The sequence below is a fragment of the Nothoprocta perdicaria genome, unplaced genomic scaffold, assembly GCF_003342845.1.
Source record: "Nothoprocta perdicaria isolate Ctin4 unplaced genomic scaffold, notPer1 scaffold_53, whole genome shotgun sequence".
In the NCBI taxonomy this organism is placed as follows: domain Eukaryota; kingdom Metazoa; phylum Chordata; class Aves; order Tinamiformes; family Tinamidae; genus Nothoprocta; species Nothoprocta perdicaria.
This window is the reverse complement of record NW_020455788.1, coordinates 1,981,945-2,006,808: the sequence shown is the minus strand read 5'-3', so window position 1 is coordinate 2,006,808 and position 24,864 is coordinate 1,981,945. Positions and strand designations below refer to the sequence as shown.

At 39.2% G+C, this 24,864-nt stretch overlaps 1 protein-coding gene across 3 annotated transcripts in view; it reads left to right on the top strand.

Moving 5' to 3' along the window:
* GTF2A1 (general transcription factor IIA subunit 1) overlaps positions 1 to 24,077 on the top strand; it is a 24,817-nt gene extending 740 nt beyond the window's left edge. For 2 of the 3 annotated variants that reach the window (XM_026048278.1, XM_026048276.1), the window contains exons 2-9: positions 6,946 to 7,047; positions 8,633 to 8,840; positions 11,155 to 11,219; positions 13,616 to 13,691; positions 15,445 to 15,578; positions 16,318 to 16,638; positions 17,960 to 18,049; positions 20,409 to 24,077. In XM_026048278.1, coding sequence (XP_025904063.1) covers positions 7,033 to 7,047; positions 8,633 to 8,840; positions 11,155 to 11,219; positions 13,616 to 13,691; positions 15,445 to 15,578; positions 16,318 to 16,638; positions 17,960 to 18,049; positions 20,409 to 20,516 — 1,017 coding nt within the window. In that variant the 5' untranslated portion in view covers positions 6,946 to 7,032 and the 3' untranslated portion in view covers positions 20,517 to 24,077. Of the gene's footprint in view, positions 1 to 1,085; positions 1,115 to 6,945; positions 7,048 to 8,632; positions 8,841 to 11,154; positions 11,220 to 13,615; positions 13,692 to 15,444; positions 15,579 to 16,317; positions 16,639 to 17,959; positions 18,050 to 20,408 lie in introns of those variants that run through there. The other variant, XM_026048277.1, reaches the window with a different exon arrangement.
* The last annotated feature ends 787 nt before the right edge of the window (positions 24,078 to 24,864 follow it).

The window sequence follows — 24,864 nt, the reverse complement described above, 5'->3', positions numbered from 1 at the left end:
AGGGAGCCGCCGCGGCGGGGCCCCGAGCGGAGCCGTCCCGGCGAGCGGGGCCGCGCGCCGGGGTCGGTGTGGCGGGTCCGCGAGGCGCCAGCCGCCCGGGCTCCCCGGAGCCATTTTATGCTGCTCGTTAGCGGTGGTTGAAAAGCACTTCTCCCCGCCGCGGAGCCGGCCCGCCGAGGCGGCAGCCCCTTAACTTTTCTCCAGTGAGCGAGGAAGTATTTATTTAAAAATCAAAAAAAAAAAAAAAAAAAAGGAAAAAAACTCGTTATCCCCCCTGCACCCCCGTCCTTCCTCGTGCTTTCCGCACTCGGGTGGCTCGCTCTGTAGCTGCTGCTCACCGAGGTTTGCAATAAGCAGTCACACAAACGTGCGCAGCCGCCGAGCCCCGCCGGCCTCGGTTGCTTTTTTTTTTTTTTTTCTCGTTTTATTTCCTTTTATTTCCTCCCCTCGACTACGCCGAAAGCGGCCCCGAGCCCCCCCGCACGGCCGCGACAAACCGGGAGGGGAGTCCAGGCGGCGCGGCGCCCGCTCGGCCCCTTGTTTGTGGCGCTGGGATCCATCATGGCCGCCTGCCTTCCTGCCTGCCCGCGCCTTGTGTTCCTCCTCCCTGCGGCTGCCCTGTTTATATAGAGCTATTGCCGCTCTCTAATATAGACTCTGCCTGGATGGGAAGGTGCTTTCCAGCCCCACGTCACCGCCTCTCCATTTAAACACCACATCAGCCTTTAAATAGGGAGAGAGCCGCCGCGCGCGGGCTGGGAGGTGCATGCATCGGAGGCAGCGAGCCGGGCGCTGGCGCTCGGGTTTTTGTGCCGCGCTCGCATCGCGCTCGGCGCCGGCCGCGGCTCCGGCGCGGGGCCCCTGCGCTGCCGCCCGCGCCCCGCGCCGCCCCGCGCGACCTTCCCGCGGCGGCGCCGCGCACCGAGGAGGGGATCCCCGCGTGCCCTTTCCCGCGCTGGGAAAGGGTTTGGGTTTGGTTTGCTTGTTTTGTGCTTGTCCTTAGCAAGTGCAGAGTCCTGGCTGCCCACAGACTCTTCTAAAAACTGCATTTTTTTTTCCTGCCATTTTTCCCCTTTTTCATTTTTTTTTTTTTTATTATTCTTTTCCTTGCTAGGTAAGGAAAGCACAAGCTAAAAGATGTGGGTCCAATATATCAAAAAGATAATGTGGTACTTGCTTTAAGTGCTTTGCCAAGGTCAGAGCATGATCTGACAGCACCTCGGGAGCTAAAAGCATCATTAATTTAATATTAAAGTTTTGTCTGAGGGTCACGGGCCACAGGATGCTGCTTGAATATTTGTGTTTCTGGTGGCAAAAGCTGATGAGCATGCAGGTGTTTGTGTGGCAGTCTAGGAAGAGTGAGGCTTTTAGAACTACTGCTACTTTTTGGTTTAATTGCAATATTTTGTGTACTGTTTAGGATAACAGYAGTAGCAAATGTAAATCTTTTAATTCAAGCTTGAAATGATCGAGGATCGTGTTACTTTGATATTTTATCAGATTTTGTATCAGAGAGTCTTAGAAAAGTAGTCAGTGATTACACGCAGGACTTTGTATAATGCATATCTTGTGTGAGACCTAAATCTGTTAGCTCCCCTCTTTTGTATAACACTCTAACTTTCTTGTTGGTAAAAGATAAATTTCTGTAGTCTTTCTGTAGCTCTCTTTCTTGTTCTTTCCTTTTTAACACCAAGTTAGTAATGAACAGAAGAAAAAAGCACTGTGAATAGTCTTCCAAGTTTTGTTGCAGCAGTTTACTGAGGCTTGCGTTTTCTGGGCTGTCTGTGCTGACATAGCAGCATTTCTGTAAGGTYCTCTCAGAAAAGATTGTGTTTGAGCATTGTGTTCAGAGTCAAGCCAGCCAGGCTTCAGGCCAGCTCTCAACTAAGAGAACGACCTTGCGAAGATCTGCCCGGTGTGGTCAGTGCCGCATGGTTAACTTGGTAAAATTCAGCTTTCACTCAGGAGCAGGTTAATGTGGTTAGCATAGKGTTATGCAAGTAAGAGCAGCTCACAATCCTGCAGTGGGATGATTCTTTTAGCAGGCGAGGCTTTGCCAASAGCATCTCCTCAAAATCTGAATCCCTAGAAGTGTGGCCTCCCTAGCGTAGGACATAGAAATGTTAATGACTTATATGCAGTAAAAGATTTCATAGGTGACAAGTAAAGTCTGACAGCTTCAGTAATTACTTATGAATATGTGTTACTTCTTTTTAGGCACCTGTTTGAAGCAATTGTAGCTGAAACTAGTTACCTTGACAATGTGTCCCTTTAGGAATCCTTAAAAGAGCTCTGTAGGCTAGAGGAATTCATCAGGGATAAGTGCAGAAGGGAGCAGGGACAAACTGCTGTCAAATGCAGAAAGCGCCGYACGCGTCTCTGTGTAATGTGTTGGTTACTGGAATCCCAACTGCTGAAACCTGGATGCTGTAATAATAACTACAGAGAGGTGCAGTATCCGTACCCTTGAAACTCCAGAGGAATGTGGGAAACATAAGCYCCCAAAGGCATGTGGTGTCACTTAAAATAGCTTGTTGGTTGCTTCGTGGATTTTTCTGTGTGTGTGTGTAGCAGTCTACCGTGCTGAGGATTTTCTTTTACAAGATGCACAGAGAGAGGGAGACACAATCATTTCCTTATGTCCCTGGAGGGGGAATTGTTGGATTCTCAAACCTTTTCTATGTGTTTGCGGTTCTATCTAATAAATCAAGAATTTTAATTGTTGTCTTTCATCTATAGTAAGTGTTTGGAACAGTGTTTATTGAAGAGCAATTTGAGTATGTTTGCTCTTAAGAGGGCTTAGAGTTTACGATGGCATGCACTTTATGAAGGAAGCACTCTAATATAAACCAAATGAAAGCATGATTATTTTAATGGTAATCTTTTTAAGTTTCTGTAGAACACTGGGTGAATTTATTGCAGGGTTTTCTCTTAAATTTTGTTACAGATCACTCGCTAATCTAAACATGCAGTTAAATCTTTAGGTCTACTGCAGTAAAGCTGAAGTGATTGGTTAGTCTGGAAAGTTACTATATGAAAGAATTATGAGAAAACTACTTAAATTTGGAGATAGTTTTCTTTATGCATGCTTGTATAACTCTGAGAACCGTTGAACAAGCATTTTGAAGAGACAAAATTGTGATGCAGTGGAAAAGGGAGATGTSCGAAGGATTTGGATTTAGTTGTTTGGAGTGGAGGGTTACTGACATTTACACTTTGAGGAGAAGGAATTTTCCTACCTTGTCATTGCCTCATTTGACTGGACACGAAAATTGGTCAGAAGACTTTAACTCACTAAGGATCCCATCTCTAGACTTTATAAGTAATTACATTATCAAGTTCAGGTTTTGAATGAGCAAGCCGTGTGTGAAAATAGCTTTGTCATTCGTCTTGAGAATTGTAGGGGTTTATATATAAACAACTTGAGCATCATATAAGCAATAGCTACAACCAGCACCTTACATATATCCAAGAGAGTGCCCTCTGCTCCCTTTCAAAGGCTAGGGCTTAAGGCTGCTCTGCACAGTTGCACTCTGCATTTGCAAGTAGTGAGAGAGCGTTTTGCAGCATTTCTGAAAGTCCACCACAGATGGCTCTTGAAAAAGGCCTTGTTGCTCTCACTCATGGAAAGAGTTGTATCCATCTGAGCTGGATGTTTAATAAGAATTCATACAGCCAGGCAAGACTTTTTTTCTGAGTATTATTTAAAAATATGTGGGTGAAATGGAGAAGGGGAGGGAGCAGAAGTGCAGATACTTCTGTCTGTTTTTCCTCTTTTCCTTCCTCCTCATACAATCACACCYGTTTGGGTTATTGTGATAGTACGTGGCTAGAATGCTGTCCAACATTTCTGACCCACTGAGTGATAAAAGCGAACTCTGACTGTGAATGGTTCTCTTGCTAAACCATTGCTGTGCTCAGTGTTTTCTTTTTGATTTATTTATTTTTCCCTTATTGCATGGGAGAAATAAAATGTTCCCAAGCAGGTTGTTAGCTATAGAGTTGCTGTATCTGATGATTAATATTTTCCCATTGACTCTATTATCTGATGAAACTCTGCAAATACCTTTTTAAATACAGCTCTCAAAAATGACTGATTCTGGAGAGAAGAGGAGGTAACTGCTGGTTGAACTGTTTGTATAAAGCTGGTTTTAATAGTGAAGTTCAGCAAAACGATGAGCAAAGGAGCAAACAGAGTCTCCATTCTGCAGGTGCAGGCACTGTGTCCTTCTGACCCAAGAGAAAGAGTTTGGGTGCCTGAAGTTAAGGCATATATAKTTATTTATCTATATAATGCGCTCTTGGCTCCTCCACAATGCTAATTCAATAGGTCAACTAGCATTCTTGTGCTAGGTGCATTGTCTAAGCTTCATAAAATTTGTTGGTTATAGGAATAATATGACTTCCACRAGCTTGATGTTTATATTGAAATCGTCTCTGAATTAAGAATCCAGTTTTTGGCGTTCCTAGATCCTTCTAAGGTTATTAAATGGAGCATCTATTTTCATCTGCTATGAATTAAGTAGAAGAATAATCCTCTTACTGGAACCTGCCATTTCTAATTTTCTTGCTACACAGAGCTTAAAAAAATGATTCTCAAGAGTAGTCTGCTTTTGAAATGAGTGTATTGATGCAGCTAATGCTCTACTTGACGTTACATACTTGTGCAGTTAAGCTTTATTTTGAAAGAAAAGGTTTCTGAAAGTAATCTGGTATGTTTTACATCTTTTGGAGAAGTCGAGTTTTGAAAACTCTGCTATGAACATCAGCTACATTTAAGTAAGAAAAATATATYCTATTACTTCAGGTTGGAAAGCTTGTGCAGAGGCAAGTAGCAAGCTGATAAATTCTGTCATTTCAGCCACTTGCAGCAATGCATTTTAATGTTGAAAACTGGCAAACCAATGGAAATGTAAAATGAAGAAAAAATAGGGTGTTCCAACACACTGCCTGCCAGAATATTGAAGTGTTGATCAGAGTTCTTGAAGAAAAAACATTTCAGAATATTCCACCACGGAATCTTTGTGGGCTTTAATCACTAAGGACTTAGTGCACTAAGGAACCATCCGAAAAGAGAATACCCTCTTTCCAGTTTTCTGGATGGCTTCTCTGCTTTGTAGTACCAGTACCTTTGAGCTCTCTTACATTCAGAAATAACAATATTCAGTGGGGTTTTTGTTTTGTTTTTTGGATGCATGGCGGTTGTAAATGATGTGCAGATACTCCATCCCTTATTCCAGAATGTACCTACTGCATATGTGTAGGATATTTAACATACCTTTAACAAATACAGTACTTCATGGATAAATTAAGCAACTGCATATGCATAAWAATGATGTTTATCAGATAAATTTATCTAGTCGTAAAAATGCTGGTCCAGCCGTGTGTGCTTTAGTGTAAGCTTTTTTTATGCACAGCCCTGCTGGCGTGCAGGGGGATGGGGATGCCTTCAGTGCCCTTGAGGTTTTCTGCTCCGGTGAGGTGCTGCGGCTGGAGGTTGTGGAGTAGGGGGAGAGATACGACAGCTAAAAGAAGGTTGCAACTACTTCCAGATTGAAAAAAAGTCTACAGACAGCCTGAAAAACAGTAGTTGTCAGTGAAATATATGTGGTTTCCAGTCTGTAGAACTCTGCTGATTCACAAGTTACCTCTACCTTGCAATTAGCTGGCACAGATATTTAAAAATAACAAGGATCCCTTTGAGATTTGTACACCATGCAGACATCCAAACTGTAATATGTGTTTGAAAGGTGTCCARTACATATGGTACACTTATCCTGGGGGTCTGTAGAGTCGAGCTGTATGCATTAACTGATAAGGTTAAGTGTATTCTTTTCAAATTGATTCTGAATGTTGAAATTCACTATGTCAATTACAGTTTAGGCATGAAGTCAGCCTAATGAAATAAAGATGTATGTGCAGTTATCTTTTCTGAAGAATTTGTAATGTAAGAACAGAAGTACTGACTGAAAGCAGAAGTCCTCAGTAGTCTCTAAGCAAATGTCAATGGACGAACAGAGCATTCATGTGCCCCAGTTCTGAGTCTCCTGTGAACTTCCTGAACCAGATTTGTCTTTTGTTCAGTTAGCAATCTTTAAAGATGTTTTTAAAATGTATTTGTTTAGTGGCCTTTTGAACTTTTATCATCCTATGACGTAGCTTACAAACATGCAAAGATTTTTGAATGTCTAACAGTTATGCTTGTTGGCAAGAAAAATTGCTGAATGGATGGATGGGAAAACTCCCATCTTTGTTTTGAATTCAACTCCATAGCTTGACAGTTCTTTTCCTGCGGCTGTATCACAAAAGATAGTGAACAGTCCATTCCCTTTTCACCTTCTTAGAGCCATTCTAAGCTACCATACAGTTTTGACACATTYTCATAGTTTAGTTTAGCTTTGTGTGAGGATTGACTCTTCCATATCTTTTGATTGTTTTTGCTGTTCTTTGTGTTGTGGAATTAGGAAAACATAAAGACATATGCTGTTTAAGATATGGGTAAGAACTGAATTAGCATACTCTGTATACTGTTTTATAAGTAGTCTACATGGAGCATAATGAATGTTCTTTGTTCCATTCTCTATTGTTTTCCTAATGTTGCCTAACACTTAGCTCAGTACTTGCCACATCAAAAAAGCAAACWAACATCATCACTGAACTGTTGCAATTCAGGGTCTTGCCCCTGAGTGGCAGCGAGGGCTTTGGAGCTCCTTTTGTGAAGTTACTGCCAGTCCGTGATGGGAGCACGAATACAAAGTGATGCCATTTTTTTTTCCTTTGGTATTGCTGATTTATACTTTCCTACTGGAAATGGTAGTCACTCAGAAGCATGCACTCTATTCTGTATGCGGTTTTCAGATATTTTTCAAGACGAAATGTCACTTCATTATTATAGTGTAAATTTCTTTTTGAACAAATAGCACTGACTAGCTCTTTCTCTTGTAGCCTAAATTGTACAGGTCTGTAATTGAAGATGTCATCAATGATGTCAGAGAAGTTTTTCTGGATGAAGGAGTGGATGAACAAGTTCTCATGGAACTCAAAACAGTAAGTTGTAACTTTTTTGTTTTTACTAAACTGATGCACTGTGTGATTGGATGCTRCTTACTGTTGCATACAGTAAAAATTATGATTTTTAGTTAGCTTTGTAGTATATTAATCTTTATATATGTAGCCTCATATCTTTCAGATTAAATTTTCGTATACAGATTTGTTTATTTGGCACTTGAAATTTGATGAAAACTTATGATAGGCCTCAGAATTCCCTGTGTTATCATTTCAGTTACATCACACTTTATCTCTTAATCAAAAAAGAGTTTTTATTGTCAGATGTTCTTTATCTGCATATGCAATTTTTGATTTGCACAATAGCTTATACAGTGCATATCAAATGTTTTTTCCCTAACCTCTAATTAGGGTATTCACTGTATTTTTAATGGGTTAGAGCTGGTATAAGGGATCCAAAAGTGAGGCAAATTAATCTTGGTTCTAATGCCCATCTCATATGGGCTTCTTCAAGTACTTTATGAGCAAAGAAGCCCTTGAAAAGACGAGGAGAAAAAGGTGTAGCAGAAAATGAGGAAATAAAGTGAAAGGAAACTGGGAAAGTAGATACTGGCCCAGTTCAACCGTTGAGTCCTTCAGTAAGTGAGAATCCTGCACTCGGTGCATAATACTAAAAATTGGGTGATGTATGACAGAAATACTGAGTGCTAGTATTGGCTATAAAGAAACAGGTGAAGATCTCCTTTAACCCCCTCCAAATCATGACCTAATTTGATGGGGGATGAGGAGAAAGAGACAGTGAAAACCMTAAGAAAAGGATCTCAATGTTTGTGTCATATAGATATTTTACAAAGGATTTAGGGAAAGATTAAAGGAGGAAAGATATGAGAAAGAAGACCAAGTATTGAAGAGAAATAGTGAGGAAGCTTTAAGCAGGATTTGAGATCAAGGTTCTTGGGTGCCTGCAGTTTTTTGGATTSCATGTAGTATGGAATGCTTGCTGTCTTTTTTTTTGCAAGAGCTGCTTTGCTGTGGTTGTTGCTCTTTTAAGAGGAGCCCTGTCAGCTCAAGTCAAAGAAWTGAAAGGTTGGAGATGCTGAAATTGATATTGATGTGGTAGAAAATGTGTAAAGGCTTGGACCTTATTGTAGAGGTTACTGGCAGTTTCTGTTAAAGTGTGTTATCATGGAAAAATCTTGAGGCACCTAGTATTTAGTAGTTTTAGGAAGAAATTGCTAAGGAGATGGCTGTAAAGAAGTGTGTTTTTGTGGTTAAAGAAGCTTAAAAAATGAAGATAGAGAAGTGGAAACTAGAATGCAGAGAAGTGGAAACTAGAATGCAGATTTAAAGTTACCAGTTTCTGTTTGTACTTCTGTTAAGATTGTAATGATTCTTCCATTAATGAAAGAAAGAATGCTGATTGAAGTTTAAGCTTGGAATGACTATTATGGGATATTTCTTAAAACTATACCTGCTTGGAGTTGAATCTTCAGCCCATGCATGGCAAAAGGTTTACTGAGCAAGATAAACAGTGAAAACATTCAATTTTGTTGTACTCTGTTTATATCATTGCACATCTGAATGAACAAAAATAGTACCCAGATTTCTCTTTCCTTTTTCAAACTAGCTGTGGGAGAACAAGCTGATGCAATCCAAGGCTGTAGATGGCTTCCACTCAGAAGAGCAGCAGCTTCTGCTGCAGGTGCAACAGCAGCAGCAGCAACAGCAGCAGCAACAGCATCACCACCACCACCATCACACACAACCTCAGCCGCAGCAGACTGTGCAGCAGCAGTCTCAGCCCCAACAGGTCCTTATTCCAGCATCCCAGCAAGGTCAGGCTCGTTCGCTAACGTGTCTGGGGCAAGGCCATTCAGACCAGGTTCTTTGCACATTAGTCATCCGGGGAGGATGTTTATCTTGTTGATTTTGTGGCTTTATGCTAAGCTCTCTCTACTTGCCCTTGCTTTATAGATCAAGACAGTTAGTTGTCTTGTGCACGCACACAAAAAAATTAGCATGGATGGGAAAATCTCCATATATGTTGGAAAAGCTGAATCCTTTTCTTGGCCTTCTACTACTGAATAGTTTAAATTCTTTAATATAGACTTTCAAGTTATGTCAAAAAACGTGTTAACAACTTGAGGGTTTCAAGCTCCACTCTACAAGTGGAGGTGATTAGCATTTTTGTAACAGTTTGCWTGTATGTAGGAAATGTTTTTCATGTTAGAACATGTTTTAGATGAGCGTAAAGGCTTTCTTTTTAAACGTCTGGTTGCACATTGTGTAAGTGTGAGAGAGATTCAAGGTATGTTTTAGTTATATTTAATTTATGAAATTATTGTCCAGTGTATTCTCCATCAGTAAGTTCGGGGGAAATACTATTTTCACCATTATTATTTCACCAGTAATTTCAATTTAAAAATCAGACAAATACAAATATATTTTACTGGATAAACARACGTGTTGCCCAGGTCATGTTTGAGTTGAGGAGCAAGCTTTTGTGCACTATTATAATTCTGGCCAAGATAAAAAGTAACCTTGTATCTGCTGTCAGTCAGAACTAGAGCCTTCTGTCAGAAATACGGAGCAACACCTCTGTTGTAATGGGTGCAGAAGATAACCAGGAGGTGCTTTTTATCTATTYATTTACTTTCGCTTCCACCACTCAAAAGAATCTATTCAAAACAGAGAACTACTGACACCATGCAGAATTATTTTAMTGTTTTATCTTCCGTGTTAACTGTAACCTGGTGGTGGGTTTTTATTTTCCTTTTTGTAWTACTCTGTGCCTGTACATAAATCAGTCTGGGCTGCTGAGATAAAATTCTTTTGGAGATAAAGACCTGTGACTGCATGYACGTCTCTGTGAGCATCGCAGATCAATTTGGCATCCTGGAGAAGCTGCCTGCTCTCCTGCTGCAGACCCCTCGTGGCCGGTTAGCTGGGTAGCTCTGACTCCACTGACTAGTTCTCCCTGCAGTAGTAGGGAGTCGCTGTCCTCCTGTTTGGCTCTTCCTCTGGAATCTGCTTAGAGTATTAATCCGTTTTAAACTGACTTGTTGCTTTGTGTTGTGGTTTAAGATCGAATGACACTGGATGCTAAATGAGTTTGGGTACTGTAATCATAGATTTATGCAATTTTACAAGTTACCTGACTTCCCTTGTGTGGGGGATATGGAACCGTGAAGGATGGAGTTGAATGAGTTAGAGCAGTTTCTTTSGGGGGAGAGAGAGTCTGGCTCTGCAGAGAGATGAGCTGGGCTGGCATGGTGGTTCCTGCAGGGCTGTGTGTGATCCTGGCACACGGTCACGGGGCTTGCTTGGTCTCTTTCCCTTCCCTGGGTTTCCTTAAAAGTTGAGGACCATAGGGTGATCCCCAACTTAGAGCCTTTTCCAGAAGTATTGGTTACCTGCAGTATTTGTAATGTCTTCAGTTACAGGCTTCAATATAGAATACCTGCTTGATGATTAGTCTTTTTAAATGGCACAGTTTTCTTACAATGTGCTGCCCTGATTTAGCACTCAGCTTGCAAGTTTCATATACATCAGGATATGATTTGACACTTTTTGATGAACAACAGGATTTTTGCATGGTTTTGCTCTCTGTTTCCTTTAGCACACCAAAACTGTTCTGTTTGGGCAGGTGTTTGTGCATATTTCATCTACTCCCAACTATAGCAAAAACCTGGTGAAGTTCATAGCCTTTTGCTGACAGCTGTGCACAGCTGTGTGTTAGAGACCTAATTCATGCTATTACACTTGATTAATGTATTCTTCATCTTATTACAGTCTTTGCATACGTCTTTTTGAGGAGTTAACCACTGCTAGCTGATGGTTTTGGAGAGCTCAAATGCATCATTAGATTTATTAAAGTTTTAGTATAATACCCTTTATTTCATAAATGTATTTTAAAGCTTGTTTTAGATAAAGTCAGAATAGATTGAAATAAGTCTCTAAGGTGAAACAGCCATATCTCACCTAAGAGCTGCTGCTGTTGTACATTGTCTGAAGAGTAAACTTCTGCCTTTTTGGTTATAAAGCTCAGGTGATGTTTGTGTGATGCCCTTTCTCATCATTCTGCCTTGGATGGTATTTTGGACGGACTGCATATTTTCCTTACAATGCTATTTTTTTGTTTGTTTCTAGCACCTCAGCAGCAGGTTATTGTGCCAGATTCCAAGCTGATACCACATATGAATGCATCGGGCATGGTAAGAAAAGCAGAGAGCTATGCTTCTTTAGCACAGAGCAGAACTTTTCTATAGAGTAGAACTTTAAGACAACGAGGTATTGGAAATGTTGCCCATGTTTCTCATAAACTTAGTGTTAAGGTTCCAGAGACCCCTACCCCCTTCCCTGCTTATCTTGCCCAAATGCACTCTGTCATTATGTAAGTTGTTTTGATTAACTAACATAAATTGGGTATTAGGTATTACTGCTTAARAGTAAATTGGGAAACATTGGTAAAGTTGGTTGCCAAATTACTGAATTTTTCTGCACTGATGACAATTCAGCATCAATTACAGCAATTTTGTAATAAGAACAGAAATCAATCTGGTCTTCTAGTTGTTTCTTGCAGATTTTGTCTTCGGAGTTTTTTTTTTTTATTGTCTTGCTTTAAGTGTCATGGTTTAAGCTTAAAAAAACCTCCAACAACTCTATTGCCAATCTGTGAAAACAACAGCTAAAGCAATTTAAATATATGTATTAAATCATTAGATTCTTATTATTTTAATGGTAAAAGCGCTTTAAAGTTTCACAGTTAATCGAATCTACAGTAGTTTGCTTTACCATTCACTTATCCATTATTTGCTGAAAGGGCTGTTCATCTTATAGAAAAGAACCCAAACTTCATTAACCAAATAGCATAATTTGCCTGGAAGCTTAGGGAAGATTAATATCTACTTTTATTTTAATTCCATAGAAATGGTCATGAAGAGTAATAAATAACTTGCCTATTCTAGCAGTTATGTTTTTTAATTCTCTCCCCTGTCTCTTCTCATTGTTACATCTTATTAATTAGTATTGCAAAAATTAACATATTGAGCTTTAAACTCTGTTGCTGTCAAAAGGCAGCAGAAGTGCATGCTGCAGAAGACTGCCAGTTCAGTAAATACTCTGCTAGCAAATCAGTTTGGAAATACTGTGTGCTTTCTAATAAGCATTTAAATTAGTATCAAAGAATGGATCAGATGAGTCTTGAGTATTTTGGAAGGTAGAGAATAATGAGATTTATGCATCTGCCCTTGCCTGGAACATGAGGATGCAGAAGAGCACTTTGTAACTTTGCTCTGTGTTCATTAATTTTGGAAGCTGTAATTGCAATATTAGTCAGATGATAAGGACCTAGAGACTATGTTCCTTAAAACAGGAAATAGGCATTTAACCCAGTAATAAAGTTTAAATCTTTTAGTAGAGGAGAATAATCTTCCTTAGTGGAGAAGGGCGGGGGAGCTTCTTCAGAAGTTAGAATCACAGAATATTCAAGGTTGGAAGGGACCTCTAGAGATCATCTAGTCCAACCCCCCTGCTCCAGCAGGGACACCCAGAGCATGTGGCACAGGGCGGCATCCAGGCGGGTTTTGAAGACCTCCAGAGTAGGAGACTCCACAACCTCCCTGGGCAGCCTGTTCCACTGCTCTGTCACCCTAACAGTAAAGAAGTTCCTCCTCACCTGCAGACGAAACTTCTTGTGCTCCAGCTTGTGGCCATTACCCCTCGTCCTATCGCTGGCCACCAGTGAGAACAGCCTGTCCCCTTCCTCCCTGCATTCTCCCTTCCTGAACTTATACACATTAATCAGATCCCCTCTGAGCCGTCTCTTCTCCAGAGAAAACAGGCCCAGCTCRCTCAGCCTCTCTTCGTACGAGAGATGTTCCATTCCCTTAATCATCCTGGTTGCTAGATGTTATTAGACCCTTGAAGTAAAAAGGCCTCTGGAAAAGTCCATCTTCCTCTGTGATGTAAGGACTTAATGCAGATATCTGTGTTTTGAACTTCTTGATTGTGGTGGAATTTGGTTTTCTTGTAAGTTACAGTCATTATGCACTTAATACCTTTTTTTTTCTCTCCTAACTGACTGTCTGTGAAACAAATGTTAGTCATTTTGTTGAACAGTCAGTGCACTGACTATATGTGTATATTTAGTAGAGCTGTGTTACACAGAATATGAAAATCATTTGCAGARTTAAAAAGTGCAGACTTAACTGTTACTACATCTGAAAGCACACAAGGGCATCTGWACGTGTTGATCGCTAAAGAACCTCRTGTTTCTTAAGCTAACCTGAAAATAGAAGTGAAATTGTCGTATGTGCAGGCCAGTATTGGACTCTATTAGTAAGTCAGCAGAGATGACAGAAGAAAACAAAATCTTTTGATACTTAGTGATTGTTGTTTCTATTTTTTTCCTGTTAAGGAAGAAGTTGCAAAAATAGTTTTTTTATGTATAATGCAGTTATTTGACCATCTATTAATAGATGCATAAACTTATTTGCAAATATTGTAAGTAGATATAAATGGTTAAATATTTAACTTTCAGGTAGTATTCTGAGACATGAAACCCTAGCAATAACATTTTCAGTTAAAACCATTTTTTCCTGTCTTTCAGAGCGCAGCAGCCACCGCAGCGACGTTGGCTCTCCCTGCTGGCGTTACTCCTGTTCAGCAGATACTTACAAATTCAGGTAACTATCTCATCAGTGAAGCAATCACAAGGCTTGAGGCTGATGGAACTTGGTGGAAAGACCTTCCAAGGTCTACGAGACCCCCACTGTTTACACAGCTCACCTTCCTTCTCTAGTCAGTGCCCATTCATAGTGCGTTACAGTGCTCTTTGATTTAAGAAGCAGGACCTGGAAATCAGCCATCRCAGAGCCCTGTCATTAATACTGCTCTAGATTCTAAATCTTTGCTTGCTCACAGACTGGTTAGTTTTTCAAACTTTGACATTTTGACCTAGCAGGGGTATGGGCTAGATTTTGTGCTAGTTTTCCATGCTTTTTAGACTAGCACCTGAAGCTAGAAATTGCAGTTTTGCTGCTGATAATGGATGTAGCATGTTTAAATACTGCTCTTTGGAGAACATTGTCAAATATTTGGAAAATAACGTGCCACCTTTATGAATATGTGTGATGCTTCATGTGCAGTGTTCTTGTGTTGATCTCAGAAGCTTGATTCCAGATATCCTCTGGTATGGACAGTAAAGGAAGATCTGGTCATTTTCTAGACACGGATGATGCTCTTGCCAGAATAATTTGCCTTGTCTATTCAGAATCACCTGCTGGGCTGCCAATTTAATCTTCCTACTTTAAACATCTGTGTGTTTAAAGGATTTGTAGATGAAATAAAATTGAAATGCATAGCTATTTTAGCAATTTGGTCCTTTTCAATATTAAGGAAGCACAGTTATTTTTTACAGCCAAATTCCATAGTTCAATTCCATAGTTCATAAGTTTGCCACTTTTTGTTCAGTTGTATATATCTGCAGTATGTTTTCTTACACAAGGGCATGGGGTTGCCTGCAGAACCATATTCCCTTTTTCAGGTGTACTTCGTTGTTTCAGTAAATAGGCTTTGCTTTTGGACTGTCAGTGGAAGACAGGAAAAAATATTTGAGAGAAATGTTTAAAGTTGAGGATTTTCTGACTTTTTGTTTGTTTCTTCTATGGCTGCATCTCTCGGAATAGAATGCAAAGAACTCATGTTGGTATATGTCTTAGATGTCTTTTCAGAGTTGGTGGCCTTTTCCAAAGTTAATGATTTGAGAAAGGAGGCACAATAATAAAGCTATGGGGCAGTAAAAGAGCAGAGTTGGGATCAGAATATAAGAATTATGGGAAAAGGAAGGAGAGATAATTAAAAAGCGCAAGGATAGAGTTTTCAAAGGGATAAGCAACCACACATCAGTAATTGAAAGGAAGTAATGTGTGGAGGAGTACATTGAAGTGGGTAATCAGAGGGACAAGAATCTCTGGGAAAGAGGTTGTCATCTTGAAAGGACAATGGAAAGATCTGGCCTTAGTAATGGACAAACTTTTTGATGTGAATTCCTGTTTTGGAATATATTTGTTTTGTCTTCTATCTCTAAATTTTATCTTACATGACGTTCATTCTTCAGCAGAAAGTTGATACTTGAAATACTAATCCTTTAGAGCAGCACAGTATTTGGCTTCAGGGATCCTGTATGCATAAATAGTTATTGAATTGCACAGCGTGTGATTATTTAGGTATAAAGGTTGTCTCTCTGTTCCTTAAATAGTTGCTATACCAAGTAAATAATATAATAGTATCTTTTCTCTGGTGAAACAGAAAAGTACTCTAATAGTTTTTGTATTTTTCCAGGAAAMAAGTTTCTAAATTTAAGATTATTTTAAACCTGCTTTTTTCTTTTCTTTTTCTTTTTTAATACTGCTTTGCTTATGTATTTGTTTAATCCAGGCCAGATCCTTCAAGTAGTTAGAACTGCAAATGGAGCTCAATATATCATTCAGCCACAACAGCCGGTCGTTCTACAGCAGCAGGTCATACCACAAATGCAGCCTGGTAGTGTACAAGCCCCTGTAATTCAGCAGGTAAGGAAAGAGTTCAGAACAGATACAGCTGAAGGAGAAAACTTCATTAAAATTACTATTGATCAAATGGAAAGAAAATGCAAAATTGACAAAGTGAGAATTGGTATATGAGTTACGTTAAGAAGTGTGCATTTTAAAAATGAACAGTTTGAAAATGTCTTTTTCAAATGATACTCAAGCATATATTCCCACTGGTCTCAGTTTAAAATGGATTTTGTGTCAGCTGATGAGAAATACAGTATGTGCATAATTTTAGTCTATGCTCTAAAATTTTTTATTAGGTAAAATAATTTACCACTTAGCTCTAAAATTTTTTATTAGGTAAAATAATTTACCACTTAGCATTTAGAAAGAAATACTCAGAAAACCTGACTATGGAATTAAGTTTGCATCCAGGCTGCATGAGTGCTGAATTTAATATTGTGACACAGTTCTGCAGTTCAGGCCTGAATAATATGCGGAAAACTTAATGTTAAATGCTTTATAAGGAAAGTTTGAAAGTAATCTTTTATTTGAATTTAAAAAAAGATAATTTACTTGGAACTCAGTATGGTAGAAGTGCTAATGTTAGAATGGAAAATGAGACCAATTAAAGAGCGAAGCTGTACTGTTGCAGGAGCATTTGCAGCTCTTGTTTCTCACCAAGTCAGATGGATGTGTGCTGATTGTTTTCAGTGGGTGGTGGGTATGGAGGTGAGCTGTGGTAGCAGTCACTGTACTTGCCATGATATTCCATCAGGTCTTGGCTCCCATCCCCGGCGGGATTCCGCAGCAGACAGGAGTGATCATTCAGCCTCAGCAGATCCTGTTTACAGGAAATAAAACCCAGGTCATCCCTACCACTGTGGCTGCCCCAACCCCTGCCCAAGCACAGATTCCTGCAGCTGGCCAGCAGCAACCACAGCAGCAACAGGCGCAGGCACAAGCACCGCTCGTGCTCCAGGTCGATGGAGCAGGGGACACCTCCTCAGAGGAAGAGGAAGATGAGGAGGAAGACTATGATGACGATGAAGAGGAAGACAAAGAAAAAGATGGAGCTGAAGATGGCCAGGTCGAAGAGGTAAACTTGACAATATTTCAGAAAATATCCATAATACTTAAAAGAAAACTATATGTCTGTRTGTGTTTTTTTTTTTCTTTCTCCAAGACAAAATAACAAGTAGAGCAGTTCATTAAACTTAAGTCACTTAATTCCTTCCCAAATCATACTATATTTAAGAACCCTGTGGTACACCTGTATCCTCTGCCGTATAGCTTATATAGTTTGATGGAGGTGAGAAGATGAGGATTGTGTGCAAGATTTCAGGAAAATTGTTGTAATTTAATTTGTAATAACGTGTAATTGTAATTAGTAATGGTTGTACTAGCTTTTGAAATACTTTTTCCTTGAGATAGAAAGTTTCTGCTGTGACATTCTCAGCACAGTTCGTTGGACTTARTGCAGAGTAATGTTTTTCTTGGCTATTAGACAACTCTCAGACATTTCAGAGAAGGAGCAAGAATGTTCCAGAAGAGGTATCTGGCTTATGTTCAAGGTGATCTTATGTTCAGTTTCTAGCAGGATTGTAGGCAGGAATGGGAAGGTCGTGCTGGGAAGAGGAAATAGGATACGCAGTAGACTTKCAGATCAGAAAGGGGTATTTGTACATATTCTTGGCATGGCATTTGGGGATGCTCTAGACATGCTTTGATTAGGAAACTCCAACTTTGAAGTGTGGGAGTGAAGGAGTAGTAAAGAGTAGAAATAGTTGCTCAATTTAGGAAAAAATAATTGAAGGGTGGGAAGACRGTTTTTTGGAATCAAGACAAGTAACGTTCAAGGGACATGAAAATTCTTACAGGAACATCTGGAGAAGTTAGTTTATCTTTGTAAACTTAAGACAGCATTTTTTTTTTTCTCTCCTATAAGGACAGAGGTGTTGAGTTCTGTTTCAGCCTGTGGTGCATCAGATAGGCATGAATTAGTCATGGCTATTTCTGTATCTGTTGGCACGCAGGGAATCATGCGACTAATGTATTTCCACCACTTAACTACTTTGAATAATRAAACCTGTATAATGATAAAATAAATTTTTGTAAAGATGAATTGCAAGTGCCAGAACATTCCAGTTAAGGAGTGAGTGTGGTCTAGACAGGGCTGTGGTGCCCAGAACCTGGCCTGGATGCTAAAATTCTGCATTAAGATTGGTGAAAACCTGAGGACAACCACAGCATGGAGGGTAGAAAGKAACTGCATGTTCAGAAAGCCTGATCCTTGCACTTTAAATGCTTTTTTTTTCAGGAATACGGTTTGTAGACGGATTATATCCTCACATGAGTAATTAAARTAACAACTCTAATCTTACTAAAAAGCATAAACACTTTTCATGTGTTTCCTTCAGGAACCCCTTAACAGTGAAGATGATGTGAGTGATGAGGAAGGACAAGAACTGTTTGATACAGAAAATGTTGTTGTGTGCCAGTATGATAAGGTAAATTCTCTAAAGAACAGAAAGAAGATTTTTGTTTTCTCTGTTCTTCTCCCTTTCATGTCATAGCTTTTAAATGATACCTTTGTCTATAAAGTAGAAATTGTGGTAGTAAGACCTGCACAGAATCACAATCAATGGTTGAGGTTGCAAGGGACCTTTAGAGATCATMTAGTCCAACCTCCCTGCTCAAGCAGGGACCCAGAAATTTGATTAAACTTCTTTTCCATATCATGTGCATGTGTGTTTGCAAAGGGTCAATCTTCTGGGCTCAGCAAATGTAAACTATTGCAAATGAGTTTTGGTATTTTTGCTGTGGCCGTAAATGAAAGCAGCAGTCAGTATGATTTAGGCTTGCTGCAAAACTGTTCATTGATGGCTGCAAATTTTGCAAATTTTTCTTCTTGATGGTTGAACAGGTAGTAGAGGACAGTGATTGCAGTGTGGAACACTTATTTTGCTTTAAATTCTCTTCARCTGTGTTCCCTGTACTCACTATTTTTTGTGTGTTTTCCTGGAATATGTGAGAATTCCTCTGTGTGTGTGTGTGTGTATATATATATATAATTTATCTGGAGGCTATCACATACCTTTTTGCTGAGGCAGTATGTGTAAAGTTTCTTTGATGTAGATTTTCTTCTTTTGCCTAGGCTGTGTTAATTGGACCACAATGTATAAGGTTTCTTTTCAAGGGGAAAAAAACCTGGAAGTTTTTGAATAATACAATCTGCAGTATAAAGAATGACTTGAGAAGAAATCTTCAGTTATTTAAGTTATTTTAGTTAAGACTGAGTTTGCCGTCAGAATTGGAGTTGTGATCAGGTTCAATAAAGAATTTAAGATGCTTCTAGCTGTATCAGTCCCTGCAGCCCAGCCATATGTTTCCTACAGACTCTATTAAAAAAAAAAAAAAAAAAAAAAAAAAANAAGTTACATTCCAAGGGTCCTTATGATATCCTACCCTAGGATAGTGAGGTACCTCAGCATGGTGGTCAGAAAAGCTTGTTGGGAGCATCTACAGCTAGAGAACAAGAGGTGCTCTGAAATCCCACCTTAAGTGTAAAGAACTTGAACTCAGCAGGGTGCAGTGTCGGCTGTGAAGCCCAAGTGCTGCAAGCTCTGGAAAGACTCCAGCACTTATCAATAGCTGTGCAGTTTGTCCCTATAAAATACACAGGATCAGCTCAGTTGTTCAGAGTCAGCTTCCCCCTTGCACAACGTGGTGTCTTGCAGTGGGTGCAGCTGGGACAGCGAGAGGAGAGCAGAGGGACAGCAGTGCTCATAGCAGGCAGCTGCTGTCCTTACAGAGTGCCCTTTATTGCAGAACCAGCAGCGAGGGGAATGTCATTAATTTGTTTGATTACTCTGTGAGTCCATGTCAACTTTGTCTTGTGACAATGTTTCGTAACTGAGATAGGTCACGTGTGCAGGACTTTGTTGTTTTCAACCCACTATTTTGATGTGATGCTCCCGAACTATTTAGGGGAGTGAGTAGTTATTTCTTGTCTGCCTTATTTGTGTCTTTTATGAATCCTGATCCCTCTTGGGCTTCTCTGTTCCAAGCCAGAGTCACCAATGGGGGTTGCAGTCTGTATAGAAGTTGCCCAAACTTTAGATTATTCTTTCCTTTATTCTGTGCACCTATTTTATCCTTCAAAAAGGATATAGAAGGAGGATCAAAAATAGGCATGGCMCAGGTGAACCTTCTGCTTACTGAGTAATATAGTGCCGTAATAGTGCCCTGTATATATTTTTGACACTACTGAGCAGAAAACTTACATTTTTGTCAGTCTTTTAGAATACCAYGATCTCGTTTCTAAGTTGTAATTGTCAGCTCAGACTTATCTATTCTTGTGTGCAGCTAAATTTTAAAACTTATTTATATCAGTTGTGAAACTTTTTTTTTCCACTCATTCATGGCTGGTTTAAACCCTCTGTGTTTTGCTGATTGAAACGGAATATTTTTGCTTTCAAGTGGAGTTTCACAGATGTCATAATTAAAGATAGTTTAGTCAGAGCAGCAAAGGTAGATGGATATATTGTTTTCTTTTTTTTTTCTTTTTCCTTTCCAACCACCTTTCAAATTGTGCTGTGTATGTTGTATTTTGAACTGCCCCTGTGGCTGCATGATTTTTTGATGATCACTACAACAGCTGTCCCTAGATTAAAAACAATAAGCTGAAAATACTKATTTTTAGTTTTTTGGAACTAAATGCAGAATTGATTTTCAAGATGTTTATAGTAATCTGTTAATGTCTAATAGGCGTGATTTTYTCGGTTGGTTGGTTGCCATTATAATTACTTAAACACTGCTATGTATTTTGGGTGCAAAGTAATATTAATTTATTTTTCCTGTTTTTAGATTCACAGAAGTAAAAACAAATGGAAATTTCACCTCAAAGATGGCATCATGAATCTTAACGGAAGAGATTTTGTATTTTCCAAAGCCATTGGGGATGCTGAATGGTGAAGTTTTTAAGACAAAGCAAAACAAAAAAACCTTCCCATAAGAGGAAAAAAATCAAAAGCAGGAAAGGTTGAGACTTGGACATATATTTCAACCAAAATATGTATCTGCACATCAAAAATAAAGCATAAACAAAACTATTGGAACAAAGATAAAATGTGGCAACAAAGACACTACTTCAGATGAGCAAGCCATGGACTGTAGCAGCTATAGCATTGTCTGGGAGCTGGTTTTGTGTGTTAGGAAAACCTTAATTATCAATTCTACCTACAGGTACCTACAGCTGGTATTTAGCATGTAAGGCTTTGTCTCCCCCTTCTTCCCTCGGTTTAAGATTTTAAAATACTTCTTCCACTGATTGAAGGAACTCTTCCCTTTGATAGATTATTAATCTGAAAATGCTTATTGTGTGTACAAATCTTTGCTTTGGACACTTCCTTTCGGTAGTGAGGATGGTAAGGATGTTACTTAAACTGCGTGCAAGCTTTGTACAGAAGGGTAAGAATTAAGGTGTTAAATTTTAAATAACGTGTATAAGGAAAATATTTTTAATTCTGATAAGCTCATTAATTATTATATCTATTTGTTGTTTTCAATTCCATTCCCCATAAACAAGTTATTGTTCCTAGCAGTTACAAAATGGTAAAATGATCATTTATATTACAAAATTATTTTTTATTTCATGTGAATGGCATCTTTTATTTAGGGCTATATTTTTAAAATACTAAGCACCTGTAGCTCCCCCCTAGAAAGTCAGACTGCTTAACTCTACCTGTATTCTTGCTGTTTGATGGTCCTGCAACACCGTTGAACTGAAAGGAATAGCAGTAGTTTCTGCTGACTCCTTACAAAGACTTTGGAGACCTTTCAAATGAAATGTGTAGGTAATCACATGATAGATGCATTCCTTCACTAACATACTACATTTGTACTCCAGACATCCAAAATATTTGAGCAGGCCACAGGAATGACTGAAGTTTTAACACAGAAAATCTCATAAAAGTTCTGTTAGCTGCAAGTCCGTTAATCAGAGGTTTGCATACTAAAAAGCATAGCCTTAAGTTACCTGCAGCAGTTAATCTCTAATCTTTCCCGGTGGTATGTAGCTTTGTGAGGAGAACTGCGCAGCTTCGAGAACACAAACCTTGTCAGAGTGTCCTTAGGCTGCCTTGGTAATGGAAAATCAAGTGGTCAGATGCACTAAACCTCATTAAGAACTTTTTCACTTGCCTTTTCTAGAGTGGTTTTGTTTGTTTGTTTTTGTTGTCCAAAGCAGCAAAATGGTTACCCCTCCTCCCCTCCTCTTAGAATTGTGAACACCTTTTCTTCATGCATAGGTTATTCTTCCAAAGCCTGCTTCCAGAAATGCAGGAGGAGAGGGAACGGGCATGAKAGTTAGTGTTGAGGAAGGAATGTTCATACTCGTGGCGGTTTCAGCAAAGGTGTTTTGTTGGTGCTTCGAAAGGGACAATGAAAAGGACACGCGCAGTAAAGATAATTTTAATGGAATCGGGGAAGAATTTCTGGAACAGACATTTAACCCACAACTTCTGGCCTTTCTTCTTGAGAATGAAATTTTTAAAGCATAATTTAACAAGCTCATAAGTGTATTTAGGTAGTGTATAAGCAGTGTCCTCGTTTTCATTCTGCTTTACTTGCCACAAAGTGCATTGATAGTCTCATTAGCATTTAGAAGAATTCAAAAACACTGTAAAAAGCTGTTTTTTTTATTGTGACTTTTCTCACCTGTGGTCTCATTGACACAGACAGAACCTGTCTGTAGGCCATGTCTAGAGCCATCTTTCCTAGCAAGTCATCTGCATACATAAACTTTTGACAAGTTAATTTCTGGTTTTATTCATTTGTTGTTGAGCAGTGGCATAACCACATGGAGTACATTTTTGGCTCGAGGCTTCAAGGTATCTCAAACGGACTGGTGTTTGCGTTCTTAGAAACAAAGCAGAATTTTTTATTTTCATTTTTGCCACTGTAGAAACTTTTAAACAGTGCAAAACTGCAATGAAATGAGTAATATATCGGCTACTTCCTTATCTTTCCCATGTCTAATACCAGTAAGTTTTAAATAATGGTCTTCAAACAAATCCCACAGCGCTGCACAACTGAACAAGTCAAAAGAAAAAAGTCTTTTTGGGTACAGATTCCTGTTTATACCACTGGAAACCAGGTTACTGTAAAACAGGATTTTTTTTTTCCCCCGACTACTTTGGTTCTTCACCCACTTGTGTGTACCAGAAGCTGCATAGCCTTTTTATTTATTTCTAAGGGGTACCAGAACTTTGAAGGTAACTCGAGCAGAGCCTGTTCTGCAGGGTGTTGGAAGCCATGTGAACTTGCAAGCTAATTGAATGGTGTGCTTGTCAGATAAGAGGTTTTGTCTTCAAATACAAATACCTGTGAAGTTTTCTGAAAGCCAGTCAAACATGAACATACCAAACTGTGCTCTTATTGCTACATCAAGTGTTCCTTTTTTTAAATCAAAAAGCATGTTTTAATTTCATTTTATTGTAGCGGCTTGCTGTAAGAATGTAGTTTGCTTAATTTTATTATTGTACTTGAATTTTTAATCATGGTTTTAACAATGTAACTGAACAGACCATTTCATTAGGTTCCACAGAAACCATTCCTTTCAGAGGGCAAGGGATTCCCATGTTCATAGTCCATAAATGATCTTTTTTTCTCCTCCCCTTGAAAGAGATTTTTCTTTTCTTTTTTTTTTTCATTTAAATAGTTCAGTATTATGGAAGCAATTCATGATTTCAAGAGGGCTTATGTTTAAATTTGCACAGATAATGGAGCACCTTCTTATGATGGAAAAATATGGGGAAAGATAACTTCATAATTATAACTATGATGGCTGATGGAAACTTGCAGAGGAACTAGGCCAAAGCCAGAGCCTTGTGCCTTTTCAGTTTGCAGAATACCAGTTTTGCCAGCATGACCTTTTTTTGATTCCTGAGGGAGTAGATTTCCTGCAGTGCTTCAAACAGTTAAAAAAAAAAAAAAAAGAAAAAAAAAAGTTTGCTCTAATTTTGACTTCTAGTGTGTGCAATCATTTAAGAACATTTACTTTGAAAACCAGTTGAAATATGTTTTCTCTTAGGAGGTAATAGAGAATTTAGTCACATGAGGGATTTTATATTGGACTATTTAAATAAAAAGTATGATTTTTTTTTTATTCCCCCCTCAGTTGCTGGGTAGTGACAAGATTTCTTCACGGTTTCATACTCTTGCTTTGTTCTTGCGTTGTAATCAGAGGTGGCGTTTGAACGTCATCCATGTCCCCAGTCRTGATGTAAAAGAACAATTGTGGTCAGAGTTTATTTTCCCGTCTATGATACATGATTCGGAAGCAGATTTGAGAGAAGAGTACAGAAAATACTGTGTCCTATAGCAGATTTTTCATAAATGCTTTTCTGTTTCTCCTGCGGAGTAGGAGCATTTGTTCTGCAAAGGTGGTTTGGCCGTTTGGTAGTTAACAGTAATTACGGCACCTTAAAACGATCCGAGTAAAACTCCGTAATTTCAGTGCAGGAGCTAAAGACCTGGTGAACTGAGGTCTATTTTGAGCCAATCTCTTCAATGTATCAAAAAATCATTTAAACAAATCTATATATATTTTTAAAATCCAACAAAGCCCTCCTGGCTCAGCTGCAGGCGCCAAAGCCGCTGTGTGGGATGCAGTGGGAAGCGCGGGAGGTGGCGGCGGCCGTGGCTTGATGCGCCCACCCGGCCTCGCAAAAGCAGCTGGGGCTCTGGGGTGTCCCAGGGAGCCCCATCCCCTTCCTGGGAAACCAGAGGGGTGTTTAGATTTTGAGATGATTGATCACAAAAGAAGAATTACTCATTACAAAGGATGCACGTTTTTACGCAGAGGTGTCTCGCATTTAAAGTCATGTTTTCCCATTACTGAGATTGGTTAGGAAATTTTTTTTTTTAGTCATTTGGTTTCCCTGTTGTCTTTTTTATTATTACTTTTTTTAAAGCAGTTCATGCAGTGTGTCTTTGAGTTATTATTTGGTGGATTAGACATTGCGGAACAAAAGGAGCTTTTTGTTTTAACAGGAAGAACTGCCTTGGGTTAGCTCTATGTACAGTCATCTTAGGAGATGTGTTCCAGAATGCATAGGGTACCAATCAAATACGGAGTGGGGGAATATCCTTTTTTGCTGTTCTGAGCTACTATTGTCAACTGCTGTTGTACATATACTGTTATGTGTAAGGGGGTAAATATATTTATTATGTTTGTAAAATTCATTCTGTACAATTGCAGATCAAGGTTGCTCTTCTGTGATATACAGGATATTATGTTTCAAAGGCCATGCTTGGAATA